General features: G+C 42.3%; 1 protein-coding gene across 4 annotated transcripts; it reads right to left on the bottom strand.

The window, feature by feature from the left end:
- Positions 1-105: 105 nt before the first annotated feature.
- DUSP14 (dual specificity phosphatase 14) lies at positions 106-27,674 on the bottom strand. Of its 4 annotated transcripts, none has more exons than XM_036838335.1 (3): positions 27,547-27,674; positions 2,489-2,571; positions 106-1,416 (listed from the first exon to the last, which is right to left on the bottom strand). In XM_036838335.1, exon 3 carries the CDS (start codon positions 1,322-1,324, stop codon positions 728-730), a length of 597 nt encoding a protein of 198 aa, XP_036694230.1. In that variant the 5' UTR covers positions 1,325-1,416; positions 2,489-2,571; positions 27,547-27,674; the 3' UTR covers positions 106-727. The 4 variants fall into 4 exon arrangements, with proteins under 4 accessions (XP_036694230.1, XP_036694231.1, XP_036694233.1 ...); XM_036838336.1 differs by lacking the exon at positions 27,547-27,674 and adding an exon at positions 27,067-27,449; XM_036838338.1 differs by lacking the exon at positions 27,547-27,674 and adding an exon at positions 26,991-27,029.

Genomic DNA, 27,674 nt, shown 5'->3' with positions numbered 1-27,674 from the left:
TCACAGGAGCCATATTTTAATAATAGTTATTGGAGAGCATCTTTTTTCCCTCATCCACACACATACACACACCCTGAAATTCTTATTAGGAAAAATTCCAATATGTTAAGCAGATATATTTATTAAAAATAATGCTAATGTAGTCCTGGGGCACATTGATTCCAACAGGGTGTTTGCAGCAGATTTCAATATAATTACTTAACAGCTAAATAATAAAGGCTTGTTTTTTTAACTTACAGAGTCACTAAATAATAGGGGGAAAGGAAAGAGGGCTGATCCAGTAGAGATTGACACCGGTATCAATGTTCCCTAAGCATGTGTTTGGTCGGCAGCCTTGGGCAAAGCTTGTATCTAAAGGGTTAATCAGGGCCCAAAGTGATTTTTGCACTGAGCTCCTCCCATGATGCCAAAAGGCATGGGATTGAGAATAGAGCAGAACCAGTTTATTAAACTGTTCAAATTGTTAAAAATGATTAAAAGCCAGTTAAAGATTTTCATAAACGCTATTCCAAAATGTTAGTTTTAAAAATGTCAGTAGCTGTGTAAGCATTCCCCTTACGTTCCTCCCCTCCCTCTCTCTCTTAAGATAGACATGAACACCCAGTGTAAAAAACACTTCAGGGAGAACCAAAAGTCAACCATTTGGAAAGAAAGGTGAAGAGGGGAGCAGACGCGTGCAGCAGATGCTGGTACTGCTCGAGGGGCTGCTGATGCAGGCTTTGGTGACTTATATCCCCCAGTAAGGCATCAGGTGTCGGGACTCCTTCTCGTAAACGTCTGGAACTACGCCGTAAGGTGTCTGTACCATTTTAACTGTCGACTTCCCAAAGAGCTGGCGCTCGTAGTCTATCAGCTGCCTCCAGAAGCCCACGTTGGGCCTGATGATGGGCCTCCGGGCTTTCACCCAGGTGTACGCCTCCAGCAGGCACACGTTGTGGTATTTCATCAGGTACGCGATGCAGAGCGTGGCCGAGCGGCTGACCCCTGCAGCACAGTGCACCAAGGTGGCCCCGTGTTTCCTGCTCACGCTGTGGATCTTGTCGGCCACGGTGTCAAAGTATAGTCCAATGGGGGCGTGAGGCATGTCAGCCAGAGGCACTTTAACATATTCCAACTGGGGCCAGTTGAAATTGGGGATCTCGATGGTAGCATTAACAATGCAGGTGATGCCACGAGCCTGGAGGAGGTGCCGGTTGGAGGCTACACTGCCTCTGCCCAGGAAGAGCGAGGAAGTGATTTGAGCGATGCCTCCTATGTCTCCCTCAGAAATCATCCGAGGGGCCATGAGAGTCCGTGGTAGCGTGCTGTGACCTCTGGAGCTCATGAAGACGCCAGCAATCACACTTGCATCATTGGAAGCAAGACCAGAGTGTTTTGTTTTCCTCCACCAAGGAACTGGAAATTACAGTCACTTTCCTGCAAAATACAGGTATATGTCAGTACTTTAAATGCTACTGATTCATCACAGCCTTCTGCAGTGTTTGTGGAATGGGAAGGTGAAAGTATTAGAAATGCTTATTGTCTATAATAGTGTGTTCTTTCCAGGACATAGACAAATCATTTTCATCGATTAACAGTTAGGAAAAGTAGTCTAAGATGCCAATATGCAAAACCAATGTAAAAGCACTCTGGTGATTTTTTTTTTTTTTTTTAAAGGCACTAAATAGAAAGTCAACCTATTTTAGGAAAAGTTAAAGACAGAAAGAAGCCCAGCTAATCCCTGAACAACAATCTTGCAGGGTCTTGCTCTTATTGAAGGGAGTGGTATTCCCTGGTAATCAGGAAGAAATCAGAACTTGTGATCCTTTCTGTGGCCATGTTCTTTCATATACTTCTTGCCTACCTCCACAGCTATATGATGGCCATATTTTCCTAAACCTAAATCTAGACATAGAGATCGTACATAGATTATACTTACAAAGTATAAAAACGATATCGCTTTAGGTAATACATCCAGTACATGGCCTTTGTGGACTAAAGAGATACTGAATTGGATCAGTTACAGAAAAGCCAGGATATATGGTCACCTTAGCCCTTTATAATTTAAAAAATAGCTAACTCTATCATATTTGTGACATTTGAATACCTGTGCTATGTCATTTCCATGGAAACAATCCTAGGCAATTTGAAGGCCATGGTCTCAAAAATTCATTCGTCTAAGTTAATGAGCATTTTAGCTGACCTGACCCTGGGTGTGGCTAAATAACTTCACCTTCCTCAGCCAATTCTAAACTCCCAAGATGTATCCCACTGGCTTAAGAGGTGTTGGAATTAAAATTTAACATTTGAACATCTATATTCTTTCATTAATACAGTGGTTATTATAAAAGACATTCAATATTATATAGTCTTTCATACCACTTTATAGGCTGTGCCCTCTGAGAAGTGTGCCTATCCCCACCCAGGGTACCGTAGGGATGCCCACAGTGATTTCAGTTAGACAAGAACATCCCCGGTTCCACAGACTGGTGGTGCTGGGGCTACTCACTTGAGGAGTCTGATTACTCTGGAGTCCTGCGTCTGGAAAGTCCTAAGTGAGTGAGTGGTGATCAGAGTGGATGCAACTCAGATCTGCAGAAAGACAAAGAGGCAAGAATATGGTCACTCAGGAAGTTCAAAAGAATTCCTCCTGAGTTTTTACTACGAAATTGGGTTTGACTGGAATAAATCTAGGAAGTGGAAAGCATGTTAAATATAGCTCCATGTGCCTTTAAAGAATGTGCCAGTAAGAAGTATCAACCCAAGTCTCAGATTTTTGTTAATGACACATAACCCATGGTGTGAAAAATATTAAGTGCCGTTTTGGCCACAACCAAGATGAATTTGAGAGGAGATTCAGAGACTACAACATACTGAAATGTAAGGCTCTGCTCACGGGGCCAGCAAGAGATGCAGAGCAAGCTGGAATCTCTTCCCTGTGCCCACAGTCCACCTGGCAGTGTGGGACTGTGTGCAGCGTGCTAGATGCTACAGTGGGTGCAGCAGCCGGGCCAGGTGCCCGCAGCCAGCCAGCTTTGCGAAGAGCCGTGCTGCAGAAGTGGCTGCAGCTATGAACGTCAACTACAGGAGGTGCTGGTGGTGGAGAGCAATTTGAAATTGCTTTCATTTTGTATTCTCTTCCAGGTTGGCCCTCTTATTTACTCATTTATGTAACAATATGAGCACCAATCAGTATCATTAAAAATGTGTTCCTTCCCCAGTGGCATGCAAATCAATGAAGTCAGAACACATCCTCACAAAATATAACTCAAAATGGCTTAAAGACTTAAATATAAGACATGACACCATAAAACTCCTAGAAGAGAACACAGACAAAAACATTCTCTGACATAAATTGTACCACTGTTCTCTTAGGTCAGTCTCCCAAGGCAACAGAAATCAAATGAAACCATAAACAAAACGACAGCCTACAGACTGGGAGAAAATAGTGGCCAATGATGCCACTGACAAGGGCTTAATTTCCAGTATATACAAACGGCTTATACAACTCAACAACAAAAAAACAACACAATTGAAAAATGGGCAGAAGACCTAAACAGACTGCTCCAAAGAAATACAGACGGCCCATAAGCACATGAAAAGATGCTCATCACTGCTAATTATTAGAGAAATGCGAGTCAAAACTACAACAAGGTACGACCTCACATCAGTCAGAATGGCCATCATCAAAAAGTCTACAAATAACAAATGCTGGAGAGGGTGTGGAGAAAAGGGAACCCTCCTACACTGTTGGTGGGAATGTAAACTGGTGCAGCCACTATGGAGAACAGTGTGGAGGTTCCTCAAAAAACTGGAAATAGAGTTGCCATATGATCCAGCAATCCCACTCCTGGGCATATATCCAGACAAAACTATAATTTGAAAAGATACACACACCCTTATGTTCATAGCAGCACTATTTACAATAGCCAAGACATGGAAACAATCTAAATGTCTATCGACAGATGAATGCATAAAGATGTGGTACATATATACAGTGGAATACTACTCAGCCATAAAAAAAGAATGAAATAATGCTATTTGCAGCAACATGGCTGGACCTAGAGATTCTCGTTCTAAGCGAAGTCAGAAAGAGAGAGACAAATACCATATGATAACACTTATATGTGGAATCTAAAATACAACACACATGAGCATTATCTATGAAAACAGACTTACAGACCTAGAGAACAGACTTGTGGTTGCCAAAGGTGGGTGGAGGGGAAGGATTGGGAGTTGGGGACTAGCAGATGAAAAGTAGTATATACAGGATGGACAAACAATGAGGTCCTACTGTATAGCACAGGGAACTATATTCAATATCCTGTGATAAACCATAATGGAAAAGAATATAAATAACTGGAAAAAAAAGTGTTCCTCCCCTGTATGTCCCTCAGCCTTTCCCACATAACCACTGCACTTAAATTTTCATTTTTTTACAGCTCTGTTGAGACATAGCTGACATACAATTTGATGTACAACTTGATGAGGTTTGACACGTGTACACTCAAAAGACACCGTGACCTCAAAATGATAAACATATCCGTCACCCCCAGAATTTCCTCATGCTCCTTTATAATTCATCCCTCCCTCACCCTCTAGCCCCACTCCCAAGCAACCACTGATCTGCTTTCTGTCACTACAGTTTACATTTTCTAGACTTTTATAAAATGGAATCATACAATGTAGGGTTTTTCTGTTTGGTCTGGCTTTTCACTCAGCATAATTATTTTCACATTCATCCATGAAGCTGTGTCTATCAACAGGTCATTCCTTTTTATTGCTGACTAGTATTCCATTGTGCAGATACAACAAGGTTTATCTCTTCACCTACTGATGGAAATGGGTTGTTTCTAGTTTTAGATTAGTACAAGTAAAGTTGATGTAAACACTCATGGGTAAGTGTGTGGATATATGCCTTCCTTTCTCTTGGTTAAATACCTAGGAGTGGAAGGGCTGAGCCCTATGACATGTGCATATTTAACATTTTTAAATAGTTTTTAAAAAATAGTTATAGCTTGCAACCTAAGAGGCAGGCTTCTAATTAAACACACATATAAGGGTCTACTGTAAGCCTCTCCAAAGACCTCACAGGGCAGGCACTGTCTTTGCGCTGTCCCTCTGCTGTGTTCCAGAGCACCAGTTTCTCGGAGAGTAGCTTCTATGTGTGTCTGGCGCCCTGGCTTCTGTGGCTGCCACCCAGGGGACACCTTTTGATCACCTAGCTCTGGGGACAAACACAGTTCTTGGCTGGCTACTAACCCTGGGGCACAACACAGACAGCCAACTGAAACACACCCTCAGTCTTTCTGTGAAAGAGGCCTATTTGCTTTTCCTGGAGCTTCAGCCTAAGGGGCCAGCTTCTGCTTTGGCACACTCTGGGGACAGAGGCCAGTGGACGCCATCTATGTGTTCACCCTCTGCCTCATTCCAAGTCTCTGGTATCTTCCAGAAAGGAACTTGTATACTCATCTGGTATCCTGATTTTTGTCACTGCTGCCCAAGGGACACTTCTAGATCACCTCTGCTCTGTTAGACAGTAGGACTTACTGCTAGTCATCCCACAAGACTGTATATTTACATACTTTAAAAGCTGGTGACTGAGACCCTTCCCTATAGAATACTGACAGGTCTGGGCCCACCTGCAACTACTGGAAGCCACTAAAAATAAAATAGTCTGTTTGGACAATCACAAAGGTTTGAGAGACAACCAAGATTAAGGCAGGGTTGAATGGTAAGATTCATCTCCTACACAAGGTCACTCCTCCAAGACTGGGAGAGGTGGCTTTTTTATCTAATGCACAGAAACCAACAGGGAGAGTCTAAAATTAAGATGAAAAAGTAGAGGAATATGCTCCAAATGAAAGAACAAGATAAAACCTCAGAAAAAGTCATTAATGAATGGAGATAAGTGATTTACCTGTTAAAAAGAGTTCAAAATCATGGTGATAAAGATGCTCACTTAACTCGAGAAAAGAATGAACACAGAACTTCAACAAAGAGACAGAAACTATAAGGAAGTATGAAAAAGAAGTCACAGAGCTGAAAAATACAATAACTTAACTGAAAAATACACTAGAGAGGTTCAACAGCAGACTAGATGACAGCATAAAAAGGATCAGTGAACTTGAACACAGAGCAGTAAAACTCAAACCACTGGAGCAGTAAAAAGAAAAAAGAATGAAAAAAAGTGAAGATTGGTTAAGGGACTTATGGGATAACATCAAGCAGACCAACATTTACATTATAGGGGTCCGAAAGAGAAGAAAGAGAGAAAAGGGATAAAAACGTCCCTGACCTAAGGAAGGAAACAGACATCCAGATCCAGAGAGTTCCAAATAAACCAAACCCCAAAGATACCCACACCAAGACACATTATAATTAAATTGTTAAAAGTAAAAACACAAGAGAATTTTAAAAGCCAGAAGAATACAACTAGTTATGTACAAGGGAACCCCCCATAAGACTATCAGCAAGTTTTTCAGCAGAAACTTTCCAGGTCAGAAAGGAGTGGCATGATATATTCAAGATGTTGAAAGAAAAAACTTCCAGACAAGAATACCAGCAAAGCTGTCATTCAGAATTTAAAGAGTTTTCCAGACAAGCAAAAGTTAAACTGGCCTTACAAGAATGAACGCAACTTACTAAAGCTGAAAATAAAGGCCATTAATTAGTAACAGGAAAACACATGGAAGTATAAATCTCACTGGTAGAGGTAACTACAGTACACTTTAGAAAAATATAATGCAAAGGTGGTATGGATTAATTACTCATACAACTAGTATGGAGATTAAAAGATATAGTAGTAAAAATATAATAATTAAGGGATATACAAGATAAAATGGTGTAATTAAGGGATATACAAGATAAAATGGTATAAAATGTGACATAAAAAACAAAAATGTGGGGGATGGAGGAGTAAAAATGTGCTTTAGAATGAGTTTAAACTTAGACTGTTATAAGTTGTTACGTGTAAGCCTCATGGTAATCACAAAGCAAAAACCTATAGCAAATTCACAAAAGATCTAAGAAGAAAAGAATCTAAGCATACCACAAAGAAAATCATCAAACCACAAAGTAGCAGAGCAAGAGAAGAAAGGGACAGAGGAATTACAAAACAGCCAGAAAACAATTAACCAAATGGCAGTAAGTATATACTTATCAATAATTACTTTAAATGTAAATGGACAAAATTCTGCAATCAGAAGACAGAAAGGGGCTGAATGGATTTAAAAAAAAAAAGACCTGCTGCCTACCTCAGATATAAGGATACACACACTCACTTCAGATGTAAGGACACACACAGACTGAAAATGAAAGGATGGAAAAAGATATTCCATGCAAATGGAAGCCAAAAGAAAGCTGGGGTAGCTACACTTAGACAAAATAGACTTTAAAATAGAGACAAAGAAGGGCATTACATAATGATAAATGGGGTCAATCCAACAAAAGGATAAAATAGTTGTAAATATTTATGCACCCAACATCAGAGCATCTAAATATATAAAGCAATATTGGGACTTTCCTGGTGGTCCAGTGGTTAAGACTCTGTGCTCCCAGTGCAGGGGGCACGGGTTTGATCCCTGGTCAGGGAACTAGGTTCCCACATGCTAAGATCCTGCATGCTGCACCACACAGCCAAAATTTTTTAAAAGTAAATTAATTAAAGCAATATTAACAGACCTCAAGGGAGAAACAGACAACAATACAATAATATGGGACTTTAATACCCCATTTTCATCAATGCATAGACCATCCAGACAGAATATCAGTAAGGACACATCAGCTTTAAACTACACATTAGACCGGGTAGACTTAACACATATATAGAGAACACTTCATCCAAAAGCAAGAAAATACACATTCTTCTCAAGTGCACATGGAACAATCTCTAGGACATATATTAGGCCACAAAACAAGCCTTAATAAACTTAAGATTGAAATCACATCAAGCATCTTTTTGAACCACAACGGTCTGAAGCTAGAAATCATTACAAGAAGAAAACTGGAAAATTCACAAATAAGTGTAGATTAAACAACATGTTACTGAACAACCAATGGGTCAGAAAAGAAATCAAAAGAGAAATCAAAAAAATACCTGAGACAAATGAAATTGGAAATACAGCATACCAAAACTTACGGGATGCAGGAAAAGCACTTCTAAGAGGAAAGTTCATAATGATAAATGCCTACACATCAAGAAACAAGGAAGATCTCAAATAAAGAACCTAACTTTAGGGACTTCCCTGGTAGCACAGTGGTTAAGAATCTGCCTGCCAATGCAGGGGATATGGGTTCGATCCCTGGTCCGAGAAGATCCCACATGCCGCGGAGCAACTAAGCCCATGCACCACAACTACTGAGCCTGCGCTCTAGAGCCCTCGAGCCACAACTACTGAGCCCACGCTCCACAACTACTGAAGCCCGCGCACCTAGAGCCCGTGCTCTGCAACAAGAAGCCACCACAATGAGAAGCCCACACACCACAACGAAGAGTAGCCCCCGCTCACTGCAACTAGAGAAAGCCTACACACAGCAATGAAGACCCAACGCAGCCAAAAATAAAATAAATGAATTATTTTTTTAAAAAAAGAACGTAACTTTACACTTCAAGGAACTAGAAAAAGAACGAATACCCAAGTCAGTAAAAGGAAGGAAATAACAAAGATCAGAATGAAAATAAATAGAAACTAAAAAGACAACACTGTAGAAAAGATGAATGAAACTAAGAGAAACTCTTTGAAAAGATAAAATTGGCAAACCTTTAAGCTAGACTCACAAAAAAAAAAAAAAAAGACAAGGACTCAAAATCAGAAGTGAAGGAAGAAATTTTACAACTGATACCACAGAAATACGAAAGATCATAAGAGACTACTATTAACAATTATACACCAAGGCTGAATCATGAAGAAAAAGAAAATCTGAACAGACCAATAACTAGGAAGAAGATTGAATCCATAATCAAAAACCCCTCAACAAACAAAAGTACGGGACAGTCAGCTTTTCTGGTGAATTCAACCAAACATTTAAAGAATACATACTAGGGACTTCCCTGGTGGTCCAGTGGTTAAGACTCTGTGCTCCCAAGGCAGGGGGCCTGGGTTCGACCCCTGGTCAGAGAACTAGATCCCGTATGCCGCAACTAAGAGCCTGCACAACGAAGATCCCATGTGCTGCAACTAAGACCCAGCACAGCCAAATAAATTTTTTTTTAAAAGAAAAAGAATACATACTGGGCTTCCCTGGTGGCGCAGCGGTTGAGAATCTGCCTGCCAATGCAGGGGACACGGGTTCGAGCCCTGGTCTGGGAAGATCCCACATGCTGTGGAGCAGCTGGGCCCGTAAGCCACAATTACTGAGCCTGCGCATCTGGAGCCTGTGCTCCGCAACAAAAGAGGCCGCGATAGTGAGAGGCCCGCGCACCACGATGAAGAGTGGCCCCCGCTCGCTGCAATTAGAGAAAGCCCTCGCACAGAAACGAAGACCCAACACAGCCATAAATAAATAAAAATTAAAAAAAAAAGAAAAGAAACTCAGCTCCTGCTCATGAACCTCACAGAGATCTTCTACTCTGATATTAGCTGTCTCCGGAAAAAAGAATACATTCCAATCCTCAAACTCTTCCAAAACACAGAAGAGGAGCAAACACTTCCAAACTCATCCTACAAGGCCAGAGTTACATTACTACCAAAACCAGACAAGAAAAAAAAAAAATTACAGGCCAATATCTCTGATAAACATAATGGGAAAATCCTTAACAAAATAGCAGCAAACTAAATTCAACAATATACTAAAAGGATCATACACCATGATCTGGTGGAATTTATCCCATGGATGCAAGGATGGTACAACATCCGCAAATCAATCAATGTGATACACCACATTAAGAAAAGGATAAAAATCACATGATCATCTCAATAGGTACAGAAAAAGCATCTGACAAAATGCAACATCCATTTATGATAAAAACTCTTAACAAAGCAGGTATAGAGGGAACATACCTCAACATAATAAAGGCCATATATAACAAGTCCACAGCTAACATCATACTCAGTGATGAAAAGCTGAAAGCTTTTCCTCTAAGATCAGGAAAGAGACTGGGATGCCCATTCCTGCCACTTTTATTCAACATGGTATTAGAAGTCCTAGCCAGAACAATTAGTTAAGAAAAAGAAATAAAAAGCATTCAGATCAGAAAGGAAGAAGTAAAACTGTCACTATTTGCAGATGACATATTATATATAGAAAATCCTAAAGACTGGACACACACAAAAAAAGAACTAATCAATGAATTCAGTAAAGTAGTATACAAAATCAGTATACAGAAATCTGTTGCATTTCTATAGGCTAATAATGAACTATCAGAAAGAGAAATTAAGAAAACAATTCCATTTAAAACTGCATCAGGAAAAATAAAATATTTAAGGAATAAATTTGACCAAGGAAGTGAAAGACCTGTATACTGAAAACTGTAAGACATTTATAAAAGAAACTGAAGAACACACAAATAAATAGAAAGATATATTTGGTGCTCATGAACTGGATTAATATTGTTACAATATCCATACTACCCAAAGCAATCTACAGATTCTGTGCAATCCCTATCAACTTTCTATCAAAATTATCAAATGCCTATCAAATGGCATTTTCACAGAAATAAACAATCATAAAATTTGTATGGAAACAAAAAGTCCCTGAATAGCCAAAGCAATCTTGAGAAAAAAGAACAAAGCTGGGAGGCATCACACGCCCTGATTTCAAACTATATTACAAAGCTATAGTAATCAAAACAGTATGGCATCAGCATAAAAACACATAGATCAATGAAACGGAATAGAACCCAGAAATAAACCCATGTGTATATGGTCAATTAATTTACAACAAAGGAACCAAGAATATACAATGGGGAAAGGACAGCTTCTTCAATAAATGGTGTTGGGAAAACTGAACACCACAAAAGAATGAAACTGGACCATTATCTTATACCATACAAAAAAAAATAACTCAAAGTGTATTAAAGAGTTAAATGTTAAGACCTGAAACCATAAAACTCCTAGAATAAAACATAGGATGTGATTGGGGCTTCCCTGGTGGCACAGTGGTTGAGAATCTGCCTGCCAATGCAGGGGACATGGGTTCGAGCCCTGGTCTGGGAAGATCTCACATGCCGTGGAGCAACTAGGCCCATGAGCCACAACTACTGAGCCTGCGCGTCTGGAGCCTGTGCTCCGCAACAAGAGAGGCCACGATACTGAGAGGCCCGCGCACCACAATGAAGAGTGGCCCCCGCTTGCCACAACCAGAGAAAGCCCTCGTACAGAAACAAAGACCCAACACAGGCAAAAATAAATAAATAAAAGAGAGAAACAAAGAAAAAAAAAAACCACTCCATAAAAAACATAGGAGGTGATAAGCTCCTTGACACTGGTCTTGGCAATGATTTTTTGGATTCGGCAACAAAAGCAAAAATAAAAAAGTAGAACTAAATCAAACTAAAAAGCTTTTGCTTTTGTTTAGGAAACTAAACAAATGAAAAGACAACATATGGAACGGGAGAAAATATTTGCAAATGATATGAACAATAGGGGTTAATATCCAAAATACATAAACAGTGTGTATAATTCAAAAGCAAAAAAAAACCCCAAACAATCTGATTTAAAAATGGGCAGAGGGGGGCTTCCCTGGTGGCGCAGTGGTTGAGAGTCCGCCTGCCAATGCAGGGGACACCGGTTCGAGCCCTGGTCTGGGAAGATCCCACATGCCGCGGAGCAACTAGGCCCGTGAGCCACAACTACTGAGCCTGCGCGTCTGGAGCCTGTGCTCCGCAACAAGAGAGGCCGCGACAGTGAGAGGCCTGTGCACCGCGATAAAGAGTGGCCCCCGCTTGCCGCAACTGGAGAAAGTCCTCACACAGAAACGAAGACCCAACACAGCCATAAATACATACATACATACATACATACATACATACAGAAATAAATAAAATTTAAAAAAAAAATGCACAGAGGATCTGAATAGACATTTTCCCGAAGAAGAAATACAGATGATCAACAGGTACATGAAAAGGTATTCAACATCACTAATCATCACGGAAATGCAAATCAAAACCACAATGAGATATCACTTCACACCTGTTATAATGGCTATTATCGAAAAGACAAGAAATAACAAGTGTTAGCAAGGATGTGGAGAAAAAGGAACCCTTGTGCACTGTTTATGGGAATGTAAGTTGGTGCAGCCACTACAGAAAACAGTATGGAGAGTCCTTGAAAAGTTAAAAATAGAATTACCATATGATCTAGCAATTCCATTTCTGGGTATTTATCCAACAAAAATGAAAACACTAAGTCAAGAAGACATATGCATCCCCATGTTCACTGCCAAGACATGGAAACAACCTAAGTGTCCATGGATGGATGAACGGATAAAGAAAATGTGGTATATATATATATACACACACCATGGAATATTAATCAGCCATAAAAAAGAAGGAAATCTTGCCATTTACAACAACACAGATAGATCTTGAGAGCATTATGCTAAGTGAAGTAAGTCAGAGAAAGACAAATAGTGTATAGCATCAGTTATACATGGAATCTTTAAAAAAAAAAAGAGCTCATAGATACAGAGAACAGATTGTTGGCTGTCAGAGGTGGGGGCTAAATGGGTGAAGGAGGTTAAAAGATACAAACTTCCAGTTATAAAGTAAGTCATGAGGATGTGATGTACAGCATGGTGACTATAGTTAATACTGTACTGCACATTTGAAAGTTGCTAAGAGAGCAACTTAATCTTAAAAGTTCTCATCACAGGAAAAAAAATTTTGTTAACTATGTATGGTGACAGATGTTAACTAGACTTACCATGGTGATCATTTTGCAATATACACAAATATCGAATCATGTTGTACACCTGAAACTGACACAACGTTCTATATCAATTATACCTCAATTTAAAAAATTAAAATAATTCCAGCTTTATACTGCAGTGGTTCTCACACTTGGCATGCATCAGAATCACCTGGAGGGCTTGTTAAAACAGAGTGCTAAGCCCCGCCCCCAGAGTTTCTGATTTAGTAGTTCTGGAGAGGGGCTCTAGAGCTGGCACTTATTTCCCAGGTGACGCTGATGCTGCTGGCCAGAGGACACACTTTGAGAACCGCTGCAGAGGTGGATGCTGTGGTGTGCCACCCAGATTCCCCTTCAAGACTGAGGCACTCAGAATGCAGGTGCTGACGGATCACAAGTCTCTCCCCAGAAACCGCCCTTGCCTGAAGGGAGCTGCCTCGCCCAAGCTTACCACCCCTCGTTTGGGGACCACATCTGCTGACCAATGATACAGAGGTACACAGACATACACAGGTGAAACTGCATCATGAAGACGAACAAGGAAGTAGTCGCATAAGGAAATGTGTGCGGATGTGAGGGTCAGATATGCATGGAAACGGGCAGAACTTTATAAGAACAGCCCGGGGCTTCCCTGATGGCGCAGTGGTTGAGAATCTGCCTGCCGATGCAGGGGACACGGGTTCGAGCCCTGGTCTGGGAAGATCCCACATGCCGCGGAGCAACTAAGCCCGTGAGCCACAACTACTGAGCCTGCGTGTCTGGAGCCTGTGCTCCGCAACAAGAGAGGCCGCGACAGTGAGAGGCCCGCGCACCGCGATGAAGAGTGGCCCCCACTTGCCACAACTAGAGAAAGCCCTCACACAGAAACGAAGACCCAACACAGCCATAAATTAATTAATTAATTAATTAAAAAAAAAAAAAAAAGAACAGCCTGTCCTGCAGCACAGCGCAGTCTCATGCCACTTCCAAGTCTTTCCCTGGCAGAATCCTAATAGTTTAAAAAGCAAAGTCAGCGTGGTAATAAACACACAAAGTTAGGCTTTTGAACTGCTGGTGAAAACTCCATCCTCAGTGTGGAAGATGCTAATCAAATTTCCAACCAGGTTATCTAGTTACTGTCTAACTAAGAGAGACTCAGTCTTGTGGTCTCCCAAATAATTATCCTTTTGGGAAAGCCACTTGCCCTCCTGAGGCCTGTGTCCCAGGCTCACTGGCCTTTTCAGCAGAAAGGTCTTCATCAAGGGTCATGGGTAAGTGATGGGTGGGCTGAAAGCCTAGCTTACTCAGTTAACTCCCATTCGTCGGGCAGTGATAGGGTGCTTGGCGCTGCAGGGAAAAGAACGCAGATTGTGAGTCCTCAGGGCAGAATCCAAGTGAGACAGACATGATGCTCCCTCCCTGCTGCTGCTAGCCGGTCTCGTGCCAAAAACCTGCTTAAAATGCCAAAGCTGAGTCCAAGGTTTAGAAAAACAACTTCTGCCAGAGAACACTCAGAGGGCACAGATATACAGATGCTCCTCTGACCAACACTCCCGACCCCTTTTACAGATCGAAAAATATAAGGTTCAGAAAGAGTGAGATGATTTCAACTTGGAGAAGACAAGTCACAGAGCCAAGAAAAGATCCAAGGTGTCTGGATCCCTTGCTCAAGCCCACACAGCGCTTCTCTGTGCCTGTGCAGGGGTGGCTGCAGCCTCACTACCTGCCCTACAGGACTCCCACACCACCAGCACCTTCAGTGCATGAGGGGCCTTAGATCTGCCTAAGCAGGACATGTTCAAATGCTACACACAGAGAAGACTGACCCCAAATGGGCTGCTCCGGTTTTCTCCTATTGCCCAGAAGAGGGAAATACTGCCACAGACAGGTACACCTTTCAGGACCCAGAACGCTCTCCTGATAGCAGAGGGACCTCAGCAAGGAGCAGTCCCAGAGTAGCCACAACAAGAAGCCCTAGTTTGCTTCATTTCTAAGATTAGCAGATTCTGATCATAATGAATAAAAGAAAACATGCATATTACATCACATGTGTGTCAAAATCAACTTAGTGAATGTGTACAGGAAAACAGAGAAGGATATCTATTAGGAGAGTAAAAGACTGACCATGGGCTTCCTTGGTGGTGCAGTGGTTAAGAATCTGCCTGCCAACGCAAGGGACACAGGTTCGAGCCTTGGCCCGGGAAGATCCCACATGCCGCGGAACAACTAAGCCCGTGCGCCATAACTACTGAGCCTGAGCTCTAGAGCCCGCAAGCCACAACTACTGAGCCCACGTGCCACAACTACTGAAGCCTGCGCGACTAGAGCCCGTGCTCCACAACAAGAGAAGCCACGACAATGAGAAGCCCGCACACCGCAACAAAGAGTAGCCCCCGCTCGCCGCAACTAGAGAAAGCCCACACACAGCAATGAAGACCCAATGCAGCCAAAAATAAATGAAATTATTTATTTATTTATTTAAAAAAAAAAAAAAAAAAAGACTGACCACGTTTGAGGGATCAATGATTGCAAGATGCCCTCTGAGTGACAGCACCACTCCCACTGCAGCACACTGGTCTCTGGGACAAGGATGACCAGAGAGAACACCAAGGAATGTCCATGTCGCTGTCCATGGTGTTCAACTCAGCCCTCCCAAGTTGCTCTGGCAGCTGCATTTACTTCTTGGAGGGAAAAATGCTTTCCTGGCCAGGGGAATGGGGGTGGTGTGAGGTGAAAGACAAAAAAGAGGAGGTGTCCTAAACCAACCCCAGAGAGGTGTTTTTTGTTTTTTGGGTTTTTTTTTAACAAGTTATAAGAAATGTCAGGGATGATGCTGGTCTCTTTGAATAACGAACATCAAAGTGCTAAGTGCTAAATAAAATGTAGAATTAGTGTCTACCCAGTGGGCCTGTAATCTCAATAATGCATAAACTATTAACAACTGCCTGCTCCCTGCACTGGAGAGCTCCTGGAATGTGGCACCTGCGTCTATACCGGCAGCAGGTGCAGAATTGCTACCTGGAGTCACAGTCTATTCAGAGCACCCATCCCACTGCCACAGAAGCTACTTTTTTTCTTTTTTTTAATAACAAAAATCACTAGAATCAGGAGTTAAAGAACTGAAATTCTATCTACTGCTTTTTCTCCTCATGTTGAATAAGCAGAAAAATGGCCACAGTGGCTAGAGATGACCATGTAAAATGATCTAAGATATTTTCAGCTTTAGGGATTTCAGAGGTTCGCAGTATATACTGGAGGCCTACGTTGTTTTTATTTTTTAATACATGAAAAGCCTACGTAATCACATTTTCTTCTTCCATTAAAGTAAATGTTTATCTAGTTCTTTAAAAAAAAAAAAAAACTCTTAAAGTCACCCTTTTTAAAAGAGAGGTGGGCTTCCCTGGTGGTGCAGTGGTTAAGAATCTGCCTGCCAATGCAGGGGACACGGGTTCGGCCCTGGTCCACAACTATTGAGCCTGCACTCTGGAGCCTGCGAGCCACAACTACTGAGCCCGCATGCCACAACTACTGAAGCTCGCACGCCTAGAGCCCATGCTCCACAAGAGAAGACACTGCAATGAGAAGCCCGCGCACCACAACGAAGAGTAGCCCCCGCTTGCTGCAACTAGAGAAAGCCCACGCGCAGCAACAAAGACCCAACGCAGCCAAAAATAAATAAAATAAATTCATTAAAAAAATAATAAATAAAAATAAAATAGAGGCATTTTAGCCTACATTGTTGTAAATAAATACTACTTTTCTCATTACATTTTGTTATTAAATCAGAAATGTGTTCCAATGGGGAAAGAAGTTAAAATACTCTTACAAATAAAAATCAGTGTGGCAAAATTCAAGGGAAAAAACTTTCTGATAAAACATTAAGAATAGGGACATCCCTGGTGGTGCAGTGGTTAAGAATCTGCCTGCCAATGCAGGGGACACGGGTTCGAGCCCTGGTCCAAGAAGATCCCACATACCGCGGAGCAACTAAGCCCATGTGCCACAATTACTGAGCCTGCACTCTAGAGCCCGCGAGCCACAACTACTGAGCCCATGTGCCACAAATACTGAAGCCCACGCGCCTAGAGCCCTTGCTCCACAACAAGAGAAGCCACCGCAATGAGAAGCCCACGCACTGCAACGAAGAGTAGCCCCCCTCCCCACAACTAGAGAAAGCCTGCACGCAGCAACGAAGACCCAATGCAGCCAAAAATAAATAAAATAAAATAAATTTATTTTTTTAAAAATTAAGAATAGAATTCAAGTATTGAGTTATATTCATGTTAAAATAAAATGAAATAAAAGATATTCACAAATTGTTCTCAGTTATCTGAAAAGCTTTAGTAATTTGCTGAAACACCTCAACATCTTACATTTGGAGGAGGGGTTGTTTTGCTTTTCCCACCATATAATTTCACTGATAAGATGGTTGGAAAGAGGATAAATACACATAATACACATAGAACTAAAGAATCTGAGAATCACCATTTTAGTTTGGCCACAGATATTCCCCCAGTGTGTAGCTGTAGAGCAACTGCCTGTGTAGTCGTGACCTGGCTGACATCTCAATATCCTCATGTGAACCACCAGCCCATGAACTGAGCCTAACAAAGGCTGATCATTTTAAGACACTAGCCAGCTGCTGGATGGAGAATATACCACAGTCCAAAGGAGGACACAGAGAGTCCACTTGATGAGAGCAAGGAAAAAAAGCATGCTAATAGTGACAGAGATGCACATTCTTTAGAAGTTTAGTTCCATATGATAAATTCATAGATTCTCATGTTGGAAACAGAATAAGTAGAGAGAAGAGACTATAAATAACTATCTATAAAAGGTGAACGTATGTATTTATTTGGGTATCAGGGGGCAATCTGTTTACATTTGGAACTGAGTTTTTTAATCTGGTCCTCATCCATCTTGGTGTTTAAGTTACTTGTCACTCATTCACACAACGGCATTTACTGAGTTCATGTCACGTGTTCAACATTATTCTAAGTGCTGTTGCGGACTGTGGCAGAATGTACTGGCAAAAAATGGCCATAACAATACCCTGCATCCCCCATGACCTTCTTACAATGTGACCAACTCAACCAAAAGAGAACAGGAGAAATGACGCTTCAGAGGCTAGATCATAAACATGTCAAACGCCTCTCCCTAGTCTCTTGAGACTTGCTCTTGGAACCCAGCTGCCATGCTGTGAGGCAGCCCAAAGAAGCCCGGCAGAGTCACCATGTGGAGAGGTCATATGTGGGTGTTACAGCCAGCAGCCCACCGGAGATCCCAGCTGATAGCCAGGATCAACTACTAAATATGTGAGTCAAGACACTTCAGTGTTTCTAGCTCCCAGCCATTAAGTCACCCCCAGACACTGTGGAGCAAAGACAGGTTGTCCCCACTACATGAGGTCCAAATTCTTGACCTACGGGAATCTCTGAGCAAACACACAGATTCCTGTAGGTCAAGAATAAAAATGATTTTTATACCACTGAGTTTTGGAATGGTGTGCTATGCAGCAATAGTCACTAGAACAGGGATATAAAGTAACAGAAGACATCACCCTGTGCTAGGATTTTATCATCTTCAAGAAACGACACAAGATACACATATAAAACAGATGAGGACTTCCCTGGTGGCGCAGTGGTTAAGAATGTGCCTGCCAATGCAGGGGACACGGGTTCAAGCCCTGGTCTGGGAAGATCCCACATGCCGTGGAGCAACTAAGCCCATGCATCACAACTGCTGAGCCTGTGCTCTAGAGCACACAAGCCACAACTACTGAGCCTGCGTGCCACAACTACTGAAGCCCGCACACCACAACTACTGAAGCCCGCATGCCTAGAGCCTGTGCTCTTCAACAAAGAGAAGCCACCGCAATGAGAAGCCCGTGCACCACAACAGAGTAGCCCCTGCTCACCGCAACTAGAGAAAGCCCATGCACAGCAACGAAGACCCAACGCAGCCAAAAATAAATAAATAAATATTTTTAAAAATGAATAAAACAGATGAATAACAATTATAGACAAACTAACAATAAGCGAATCAAATGAGTGGTGCAAACAGCAGGTGCTGCAGTAATGCAGAGAAGGCACAGGGTCAAGACAAAGTAAAACAGTCAGTGGCATGGAAGCAACCTAAGTGTCCATCATAGGATGAATGGATAAAAAAGATGTGGCACATATATACAATGGAATATTACTCAGCCATAAAAAGAAACGAAATGGAGGTATTTGTAGTGAGGTGGATGGAGTTAGAGTCTGTCATACAGAGTGAAGTAAGTCAGAAAGAGAAAAACAAATACAGTATGCTAACACATATATATGGAATCTAAGGAGAAAAAAAAAAAAGGTCATGAAGAACCTAGTGGCAAGACAGGAATAAAGACAGACCTACTAGACAATGGACTTGAGGATATGGGGAGGGGGAAGGGTAAGATGTGACAGGGTGAGAGAGTGGCATGGACATATATACACTACCAAATGTAAAATAGATAGCTAGTGGGAAGCAGCCGCATAGCACAGGCAGATCAGCTCGGTGCTTTGTGACCACCTAGAGGGGTGGGATAGGGAGGGTGGGAGGGAGGGAGATGCAAGAGGGAAGAAGAGATATGGAAACATATGTATAACTGATTCACTTTGTTATAAAGCAGAAACTAACACACCATTGTAAAACAATTATACTCCAATAAAGATGTTAAAAAAAACAAAAACAAAAACAGTGGTGCTGAAAACCTGAGTTGTTTGTTTCTTGGGGAAGTGTCTCATAGATTACACTATCATGCTTTTTCTCCAATCCATTTAAAACATGCTGCCATTCTTGCCTTGCAAGAGCCTCCTTATTTTTGAGATTCCAAATGAAGAACACTAGCCCTTTTCTATATAGCCCCTCACTATTCACAAAGTGTGGTCCAAGGCCCAGCAGCATCAACCTGGAGCTTGAATGAAATGCAGAATCTCAGGCCCCATCCCAGACCTACAGAAGCAGACACCACAGCTTAACAAGATCCCAGGTGATCTGTATACACATTAAAGGGTGAGAAGCACAGCTCGCATTAATCCGCCTCGGTCTGTCCCACTGGACTTGCTGAAGCAAACTCGAGCGCTTGTTTTGTTTAAGCCACACGAGCATGTTCAGCCCCTCACAGATTAGCATCATTCTGCTGTCATGGTTCCCAGATGAGGAATCAGAGGTAAATGGAGGTTAAGAGGTTTTTCCAGACTCTACACAGAAAATGAGTAACCCCACTGGGACCAGAACCCCTTCTCCATGAGTTGTCCATTTGTTGATTAGTCATACAATCTGACCACAACAGATCAACTGATCTAAAGACTACCAAAAAGTACACTTCACTGGGGAAGAAAATAAAAACTGAAGAGAAAGAAATTAAGGAACATAAATTTAGTCTGACTATACTTTATCTATAATCTGGATATTCATCTAAAAAATCCTAAACTGCTAAGTCGTATGAGATGGTCTTTGGGTGTGAAAAATCTGATCATCCTGAACCCAGAAAATGCTTGCAAAATTCCACAATCACATTTAAGCTTGTTTGGTGATAAGTGGAAACCAATTTGTGCCACAGCCTATACAAATAATACTTTTAAATCTTCAAAGAGTAAGTGGTAAAAATTAAACATGAATCATAGACTCCTGGTTAAGTGGTGAACTTTGATTTGTATAAGTCAGAACATCTAGACCCAGAGTACTTAAAAAAATCACGTCAGCAATTAAACCCAAGGCACGTATAAGTTTGCCTCAAAATTGCGGAAGTCACTACTGCCCTCTGAAAAGCAGAATTCATGAAATCTCAGGTCCTTTCATAAATAAGATCTCAGTCCTTAGAAGTTCATTATTACTTTAAGGGAGACAAAAACGAATTTATAAATTAGAATAAAGTTCACAGGACTAAGAGCTCAATGGTGAACAGCTGAACACTCTTTGATCATCTAACCATTTGATGTCTCACTAGATATATCAACATTTTTAAAAGTCAAGCAGTGAGCCTCAACTTTCTCCCTGCAGGGACTTCTATATCATACCTCTGGTCCGCTTCCACATTTTTGGTGCTTTTATACCAAATTAACTTCATTTGTAAGCTGCTGATGAATTAACTTCCCATTTTTCTTTATAAACCAAAGGCATCTGTAATTATCTATGAGAGTGTCTGAGCAGAATAAGATAACCAGGTAAGTCTCTTGCATTAGCTAGATGCTCCATACCCTTATCCTTGCTGAGGGACAGCAGGCCTCCCGAATTCTGAGGGCAACTGGGTGTATTTGAGCCTCCCTGGAGCAAAGGAAGGAACCAAGTTTTTAGCTAAATAGGAGTCAAGGAACATAGGATCCTGAAGTTATTCCCTTGGCTTTAATTGTCTCCTAAAGAAATAGTCTTATACAAAAAGATAATATACATAGTTCTTTGTAGATTATACTACTAATTACTAGTCTTACACTAAACGAGAATGCAGTGGTCTCTGAACCTCATTCTACTCTTGTTCAAATCAGGGGCCGACAAACTATGGCAGGCGGGCCATGTCTGCTCGGCCACCTGTTTCTGTACAGCCCATGAGATAAGAATGGTTTATACATTTTTAAATGGTTAAAAGAGAATTCAAAAGAAGAACACTATTTCATGGCACATAAAAATTGTATGAGATTAAAATTTCAGTGTTCATAAATGAAGTTTTACTGGAGCACAGCCATGCTCATTTGTTACATATTAACTGTGGCATTTTCATGCTACAAAGGCAAGCTTAAAAAGGCAAGTTAAATAGCTGCAACAGAAACTGTGGACTTCCCTGGTGGCACAGTGGTTAAGAATCCGCCTGCCAATGCAGGAGACATGGGTTCGAGCCCTGGTCCGGGAAGATCCCACCTGCCGTGGAGCGACTAAGCCCGTGTGCCACAACTACTGAGCCTGTGCTCTAGAGCCTGCGAGCCACAACTACTGAGCCCGCGTGCCACAACTACTGAAGCCTGCGTGCCTAGAGCCCATGCTCCCAACAAGAAGCCACCACAATGAGAAGTCCACGCACCACAACGAAGAGTAGCCCCCGCTCACCGCAACCAGAGAAAAGCCCGCGTGCAGCAATGAAGACCCAATGCAGCCAAAAATAAAATAAGTTAAAAAAAAAAAAAAACTGTATGGCCCACAAGCCTAAAATATTTACTACCTGACCCTTCAAAGAAAAATATCTGCCAACCCCCTAGTTGAAATTATGTTATAAAGCCATCTTAGTATATGGCAAAGGAATATTTTTCCAAGTGGTTCTAAGGACCCTGCATGAGAATCCTGCATGAGAATCACTACGCTGCTGGTCAGAAGGCTCTGGTGGTGCTCTATCTGCCACATCACTGTTTACTAGTTAACAGAAGCAACACCCTCTTGTTGAAGAGTTTCCTCCTGTGGCTCTACAAACTCAAAAGACCTAAGGAGTCACAAAGGTCTGCCATGCTCCACTGATGCTGAAACTGCTCTGGGACAAGGCACCAGTAAGCCCAGCAGTTGCATATACATTTCAGAAGGGCCTTTTTGTCCACTGAGACCTCCAGATGGCAGGGGAAAGCTGACCAAACTGGATAGGAGGTTACTCTCTGTCAGGGTAAAAGCAAGAATGGGAAGTGCTGAGGTGAGCGGGGAGGGCCATGGGCTGCACATAACAGGACACGGCCCTTGGCACCAGGGCTCCCCGCTCTTCCCTGCAATAGATGGAAAACAAAGCTCCTCCGTAAATTACAGCCTTTGGAAAAGGATATCACGAAACACAAAATTTCTCCCCCCATCACTCAGACTAAGAGGTTCTGACACTACTCTTCATCCTCCCACTATGGGTATCTTTTCTTAAAAACTTCTAATTTATACATATGTAGTTTTTAAAATTATGGTTATTTTAGAGAATCTGAAAAAAAAAACCTTTAGTATATGAGTAAAAAAGTATTCATGATTTGTAAAGACTGAAAATAGAGCAACTTAGCCATTTTCCAAGATGCCTTACAGAAGAAATTTAAAGGAATTACAAATCTCACATTCTTTGGACTACTGTTCTTCTACCAACCCTCCAACTAAGAAAAAGATCTACTTAGGGGTGTTTTTTTTTTTTCAGATGCTAGTTTATCTTATTATTCAGAGATAATTTCATGATGACAGTTGAAAGGTGTTTTCTAAACGTACAGAATTGTATTTCTGCCCTTAGGATAGAAAGAGACTGTTAGCAGATAACACCAGGCACAGTAGATGCTCAACAAACACCTGAACTTAATAATTTAATAACTGTCCTGACGTGACCTTCCCATCCCTATCCTCTCTCCCTTCCTCTTTCTCTTTCCCTCTCTTTCCCTCCCTCCCTCTCTCTCTCTCACACACACCCCAGCTTTAAATCCAGCTGGCAACACCAAACACAGGCAATTAAAGTTAACCTGGCAACTGTCTACTCAGAAAGCAGGAACTCTCTATCAAACCCGGTACTACTTCTACTGTCGAGTATAAAGGAAGACTTGGAGAAAAGGACACTTCAAAGATTGTAAAAGAAGCATTTATTCCTGTAGCAAAGAAGCTGTGGTTCCTTTGGAATTGCCAAGGAATTCCTGTGCTGGTGCCTCTAGGGGATCTGCACGTGTACACAAGCATGTGAGTACTGGTCCTTAAGAGGGTATTTTCACAAGTACTGGCCTGGGTTCCTGCACACATCACACACTAAAGCCAGCACTGCTGGCCTGCACATTCAGAGCTGGGCGCAAGGCAAGTATTCTCCAGCACGATGCAATTCCCCACATCAAGGCATCTGGTGGCCCAAGAGGTAAAATTCTTCCAAAACCTTTAAAACTTCTAGGTACTAGACATTTTAATTTTTAATACTTCATTTTGCATATTTAAATTACCCTATAACTACACATCTGTTTAAAAAAATAAAATCAATGGAAGGATTCTATTAGGTACCTGTCAGCCACATAGAGTGGAAAACCATCTCTGGCTTTGGGTGGTATGTAGTCCAAACCATACAAACTTAAGTGTATAAAAATACAGTGGCACATGAAGGGCCAGGGATCAAGCCACCTAGGTGAAATTTATTCATTCATTCAAGAAATAGCCAGACATGTTGTGGTTAAACAGCAAGTACAGTGGATTATAAGTTCAAGGCTGACACCACTGGAGGAATTGGTACAACCACTTTGGAAAACAGGCATCAGCTAGTAAAGCTGAGGATATGCACATCTATGACCAGCAGTATTCATAACTGCCCTGGGCCAGAAACAACCCAGATGTCCATCAACAGTGGAAGACAAATAGATAACGTGTGGTATATTCATAAAAATATGAACTAATTACAGTTACAGGTAACAACATGGATGAATCTTAAAAACTATAATGCTGCAAGAATTTGAACCAAAAAATTATATATGTGTGTATATACATATATGTATATATACACACACTTACATACATATACATATATATGATGTTGACCCCCCGCCCAAAAAATGCATTTACAAGAATACCTACATTAATTCCATTTGCATAAAAGTGAAAAACAGGCAAAATGAAACTATATTGTTTAGGGTTAGTATTTAGGTGATAAAACCTGTAGAAAAGAAAGGAAATGAGTTCCACAAAAATGACGCTAGTTACTGGCTGGGTTACCTCTGGGGTAAGGAGAGAGGTGGTCACTGGGAAAGAGTGAGAAGAGGGTACTTCTTGACCTGCAAGATGGTTACAGCTGTTTTCTTTAAAATAATTAAGTTATCCATTTATGTTTTATACCCTTTTCTGTGTGTTATAATTCACAATAAAAAACAGTTAAATAAATACAATGTTGGTTTCCAGTAATTCAGAACCCTTACAATTCTGGCCTATCTGGGGAAAGAACACTTCCTCTCTGAATATCATTACTGGCCTGTCAGCTTCATGAGGCAGGGACCTTATTTGCCTTCTACCCCAATAGTCAGCATTGAACCTTTCGCATGGCAAAAGTCTCAATAAATGTCTAAACTATAAACCTATAAACACTTTTTTTTTTTGGCCGGGCTGCGCGGCATGTGGGATCTTAGTTTCCCAACCAGGGATCGAACCCGAGCCCTCGGCAGCGCAGAGTCCTAACCACTGGACCACCAGAAACCCATACACTCTTGACGTGAATTTTGTTTTAACTCACCTATCTTCTGAAATTACTGATTTGAACTGTGCCCACATTAACATTTCCCTTTCTCTGTCTTCACCCCAGTCAGGCTTTCATAAATAACTAAAGCTACCATCTTAAATATTCGCTCTGTAAGTTTATACTTAGGTGCTGTTGCTTTAGCAACTCTCTCTGCTTTCCACTCCCTTTTATGCCTCCTCACAAGCAAAGAAAAGACGAACACAGTAGATTTTTTTTTTTAATGGGGAAGTTTTCATTTGCAACCAAGAGTAACGCCAAGGATCTTAATGATTTAACTGTTTTGAAGTTAAGAAGGGGTCATTTCTCCATTGTCTGGAGAAATACTACCATGCTATCAGGGTTAATACAACTTTACGACCAGCTGTACTTAAAACACATGCTACCTGTTCTAGACAGAAACCCAGTCTCTATAAACAGGATTGGTTAATTTTATAATAATTTATTTCAATTAAAAAAGTCACTCAGGAAAAAAGAAAAAAGCTAGAAGTTTTCAGACTATGCAAACCAGAAAAAAAAATCACTTTGTGCAAACAGACATTTATGAAAATGCTTAGCAAAGTCTAAAAGAATACACATAGACCAATAAAGATATACGCAGCAGTTACTTTTGGGACAGATGCTCAAAAGAAGGCTTTAATCTTATCTGTAAAGTTTTAATTTTTTTCCAGAGAATGATTAATTCTTGGTATTGGGAAAAAGTATTTGTAATCCACCTCACCTTAAAATAAAATCCCAATTGCTAAAGAATCTACCAAACACAGTTCCTTCCCTAAGGAGCAACATTTTAAAATGCTAAAGTTTTAAAGCATTTCCTGTACTTACCCACCTGGCCAATTTTTTTATGGTAAGAATATACATTTATACCACTGCATTAAAGAATATTACACAAATCATACCTGCATTCAACCAATGTGAGAGATTTCAGCTAAGAACTCAGCATGGACACGTTGGACACTAACGTTAAAAAGCCTTCGAATGAAGTAAACTGTCTCCCATTTTATGGGGGAAAGCCAAAAATATCAAGCATCTACCTCTCCTCCCCCAAGCGTCAGAAGATGAGTCAGAGCTGGAGGCAGGAGTAGGGCCCATGTGTCAAGCCGCCTGTGCAGGGCTCCTTCCTTCCTCCACCAGGCAACCCTCTGCTCCCACCCACGTCGGGGTCCCTGCCTCAGCCTGTCCCTGATGTGAATTCTCAGGTGCCTCTGGTGAAGACGAGGCGGTTATTCATTCTGGGGGCTCCTCCTTCCCTGCATTTCTAAAGGGAACCTGAGAATGGGGGCCTTTAAGAGTCCACAACAAGTTAACAGTCACCAAATGCAGCTCAAGGAAGTGGAGCTTCCAGACACACTCACACAACTTTGCAAAGAATACAGCACCTTTGTTCCCCTCATTTTAAAGACTAGGAAACACGCAGAGAGCAGCTGTGACTTGTCCAGTATCACTTAACTTTGTGACAGAGCTGAGTCCCAAGCGTGGAGCTGCTGGCAGCCCCACCCTGTGACTTTCAACTGATCTGTACAATCGCAGGGAGTATATTTCAATATTCCATGACTTTTCTGAGTGGCCTCATGGACTAGGAATTCCAGGAACTCTGGTCCATATTCCTTTCAGGTGAGTAAACAATCAGGACTTGGCGTTTTGCTTCCGTTTTCAAATCCGTAAAATGGGACGTAATGCTTTCTACTTACCGCTCTCATAAAACTACACTGAACAGCTAGTTAACATGTGCTAAACGCCCTGAGGTCTTGCTGGATGAAAAGCACAAGGCACTTAAAAAAAAAAAAAAATCCCTGCACAGTAGAACTGCATTTTTAAGTCACTCCTCCTTCCCTTGCCTCTGGGATGCCCAGTTACCATAACACTGGCTGGCACCATTGGAAACATCCACCTAAATAAAATATAGTTATACAATCCACTTAAGGCAGCTACATACAGCATGCAACTCCTCTTGCACACAGACAACTACTCAACTTCGCTTTGGAGCAAGGGTACTTAGGAGAAACAAAAAGACATGTTAGCGCTGTGCTCACCAACCCACCACCGCAGAGAAACACTCAAGTTGAATACTTGGCATTGCTGAAAGTCAAGTTGCTTCTACCAACGCACCAGAAACCTTTGGAAGATGCAAAAAGCTGCCGACGCTCCCGTGGCTCGGAGCGGGCGAATGGTGGCGACGGGGTGAGAAGGCAGAGAGGCCATGGCTGGACCGCAGAGCAGAGGGGTCAGGGAGGGGGAGGGGAACAGAAAGGATGCTCGCGAAGGAACCAGAGGGCTGGGACCCCGGCCCAGGCGTCGCCGCAGTGGGGGAGCAGCCGGGGTGGCGGGGGGGGATGCGCGCCGAGAGCCCGCGAGGCGGGGTCGGGCGGTGAGGAGGGGGCGCTGCGTTGGGCGCCGGGCCTCTCCTCTCCCCGCCGCCCAGAGGATGCGAGAACCGCCCGGGAGCAGATGGGGGACGCCGGCACAAAGTTTCCAGAGACCACGTTCGCGCAGGCCCTCGGCCAACCGGTCCGGCCAGGGCCCCGGGGCCCGGTCAGTGCCAAGTCCCGCCCGCCCGCTGCCCCCCGCCCGAGCCCGCGGGCCCCATACCGGCTCGCCCGGGCTCGCGGCTGACGCTCTTCCCTCCTGCGCTGCTCCCGGCTTCTGCGGGCTGGCCGCCGCGCGCGCGCCCCCCCTTCTCCCCTCCGCCCGCGCCCGGGGCGGGCCGCGCGCACGCT

This window comes from Balaenoptera musculus, chromosome 20 (assembly GCF_009873245.2).
Source record: "Balaenoptera musculus isolate JJ_BM4_2016_0621 chromosome 20, mBalMus1.pri.v3, whole genome shotgun sequence".
NCBI classification, from domain to species: domain Eukaryota; kingdom Metazoa; phylum Chordata; class Mammalia; order Artiodactyla; family Balaenopteridae; genus Balaenoptera; species Balaenoptera musculus.
This window is presented reverse-complemented; position numbering and strand designations above follow the sequence as displayed.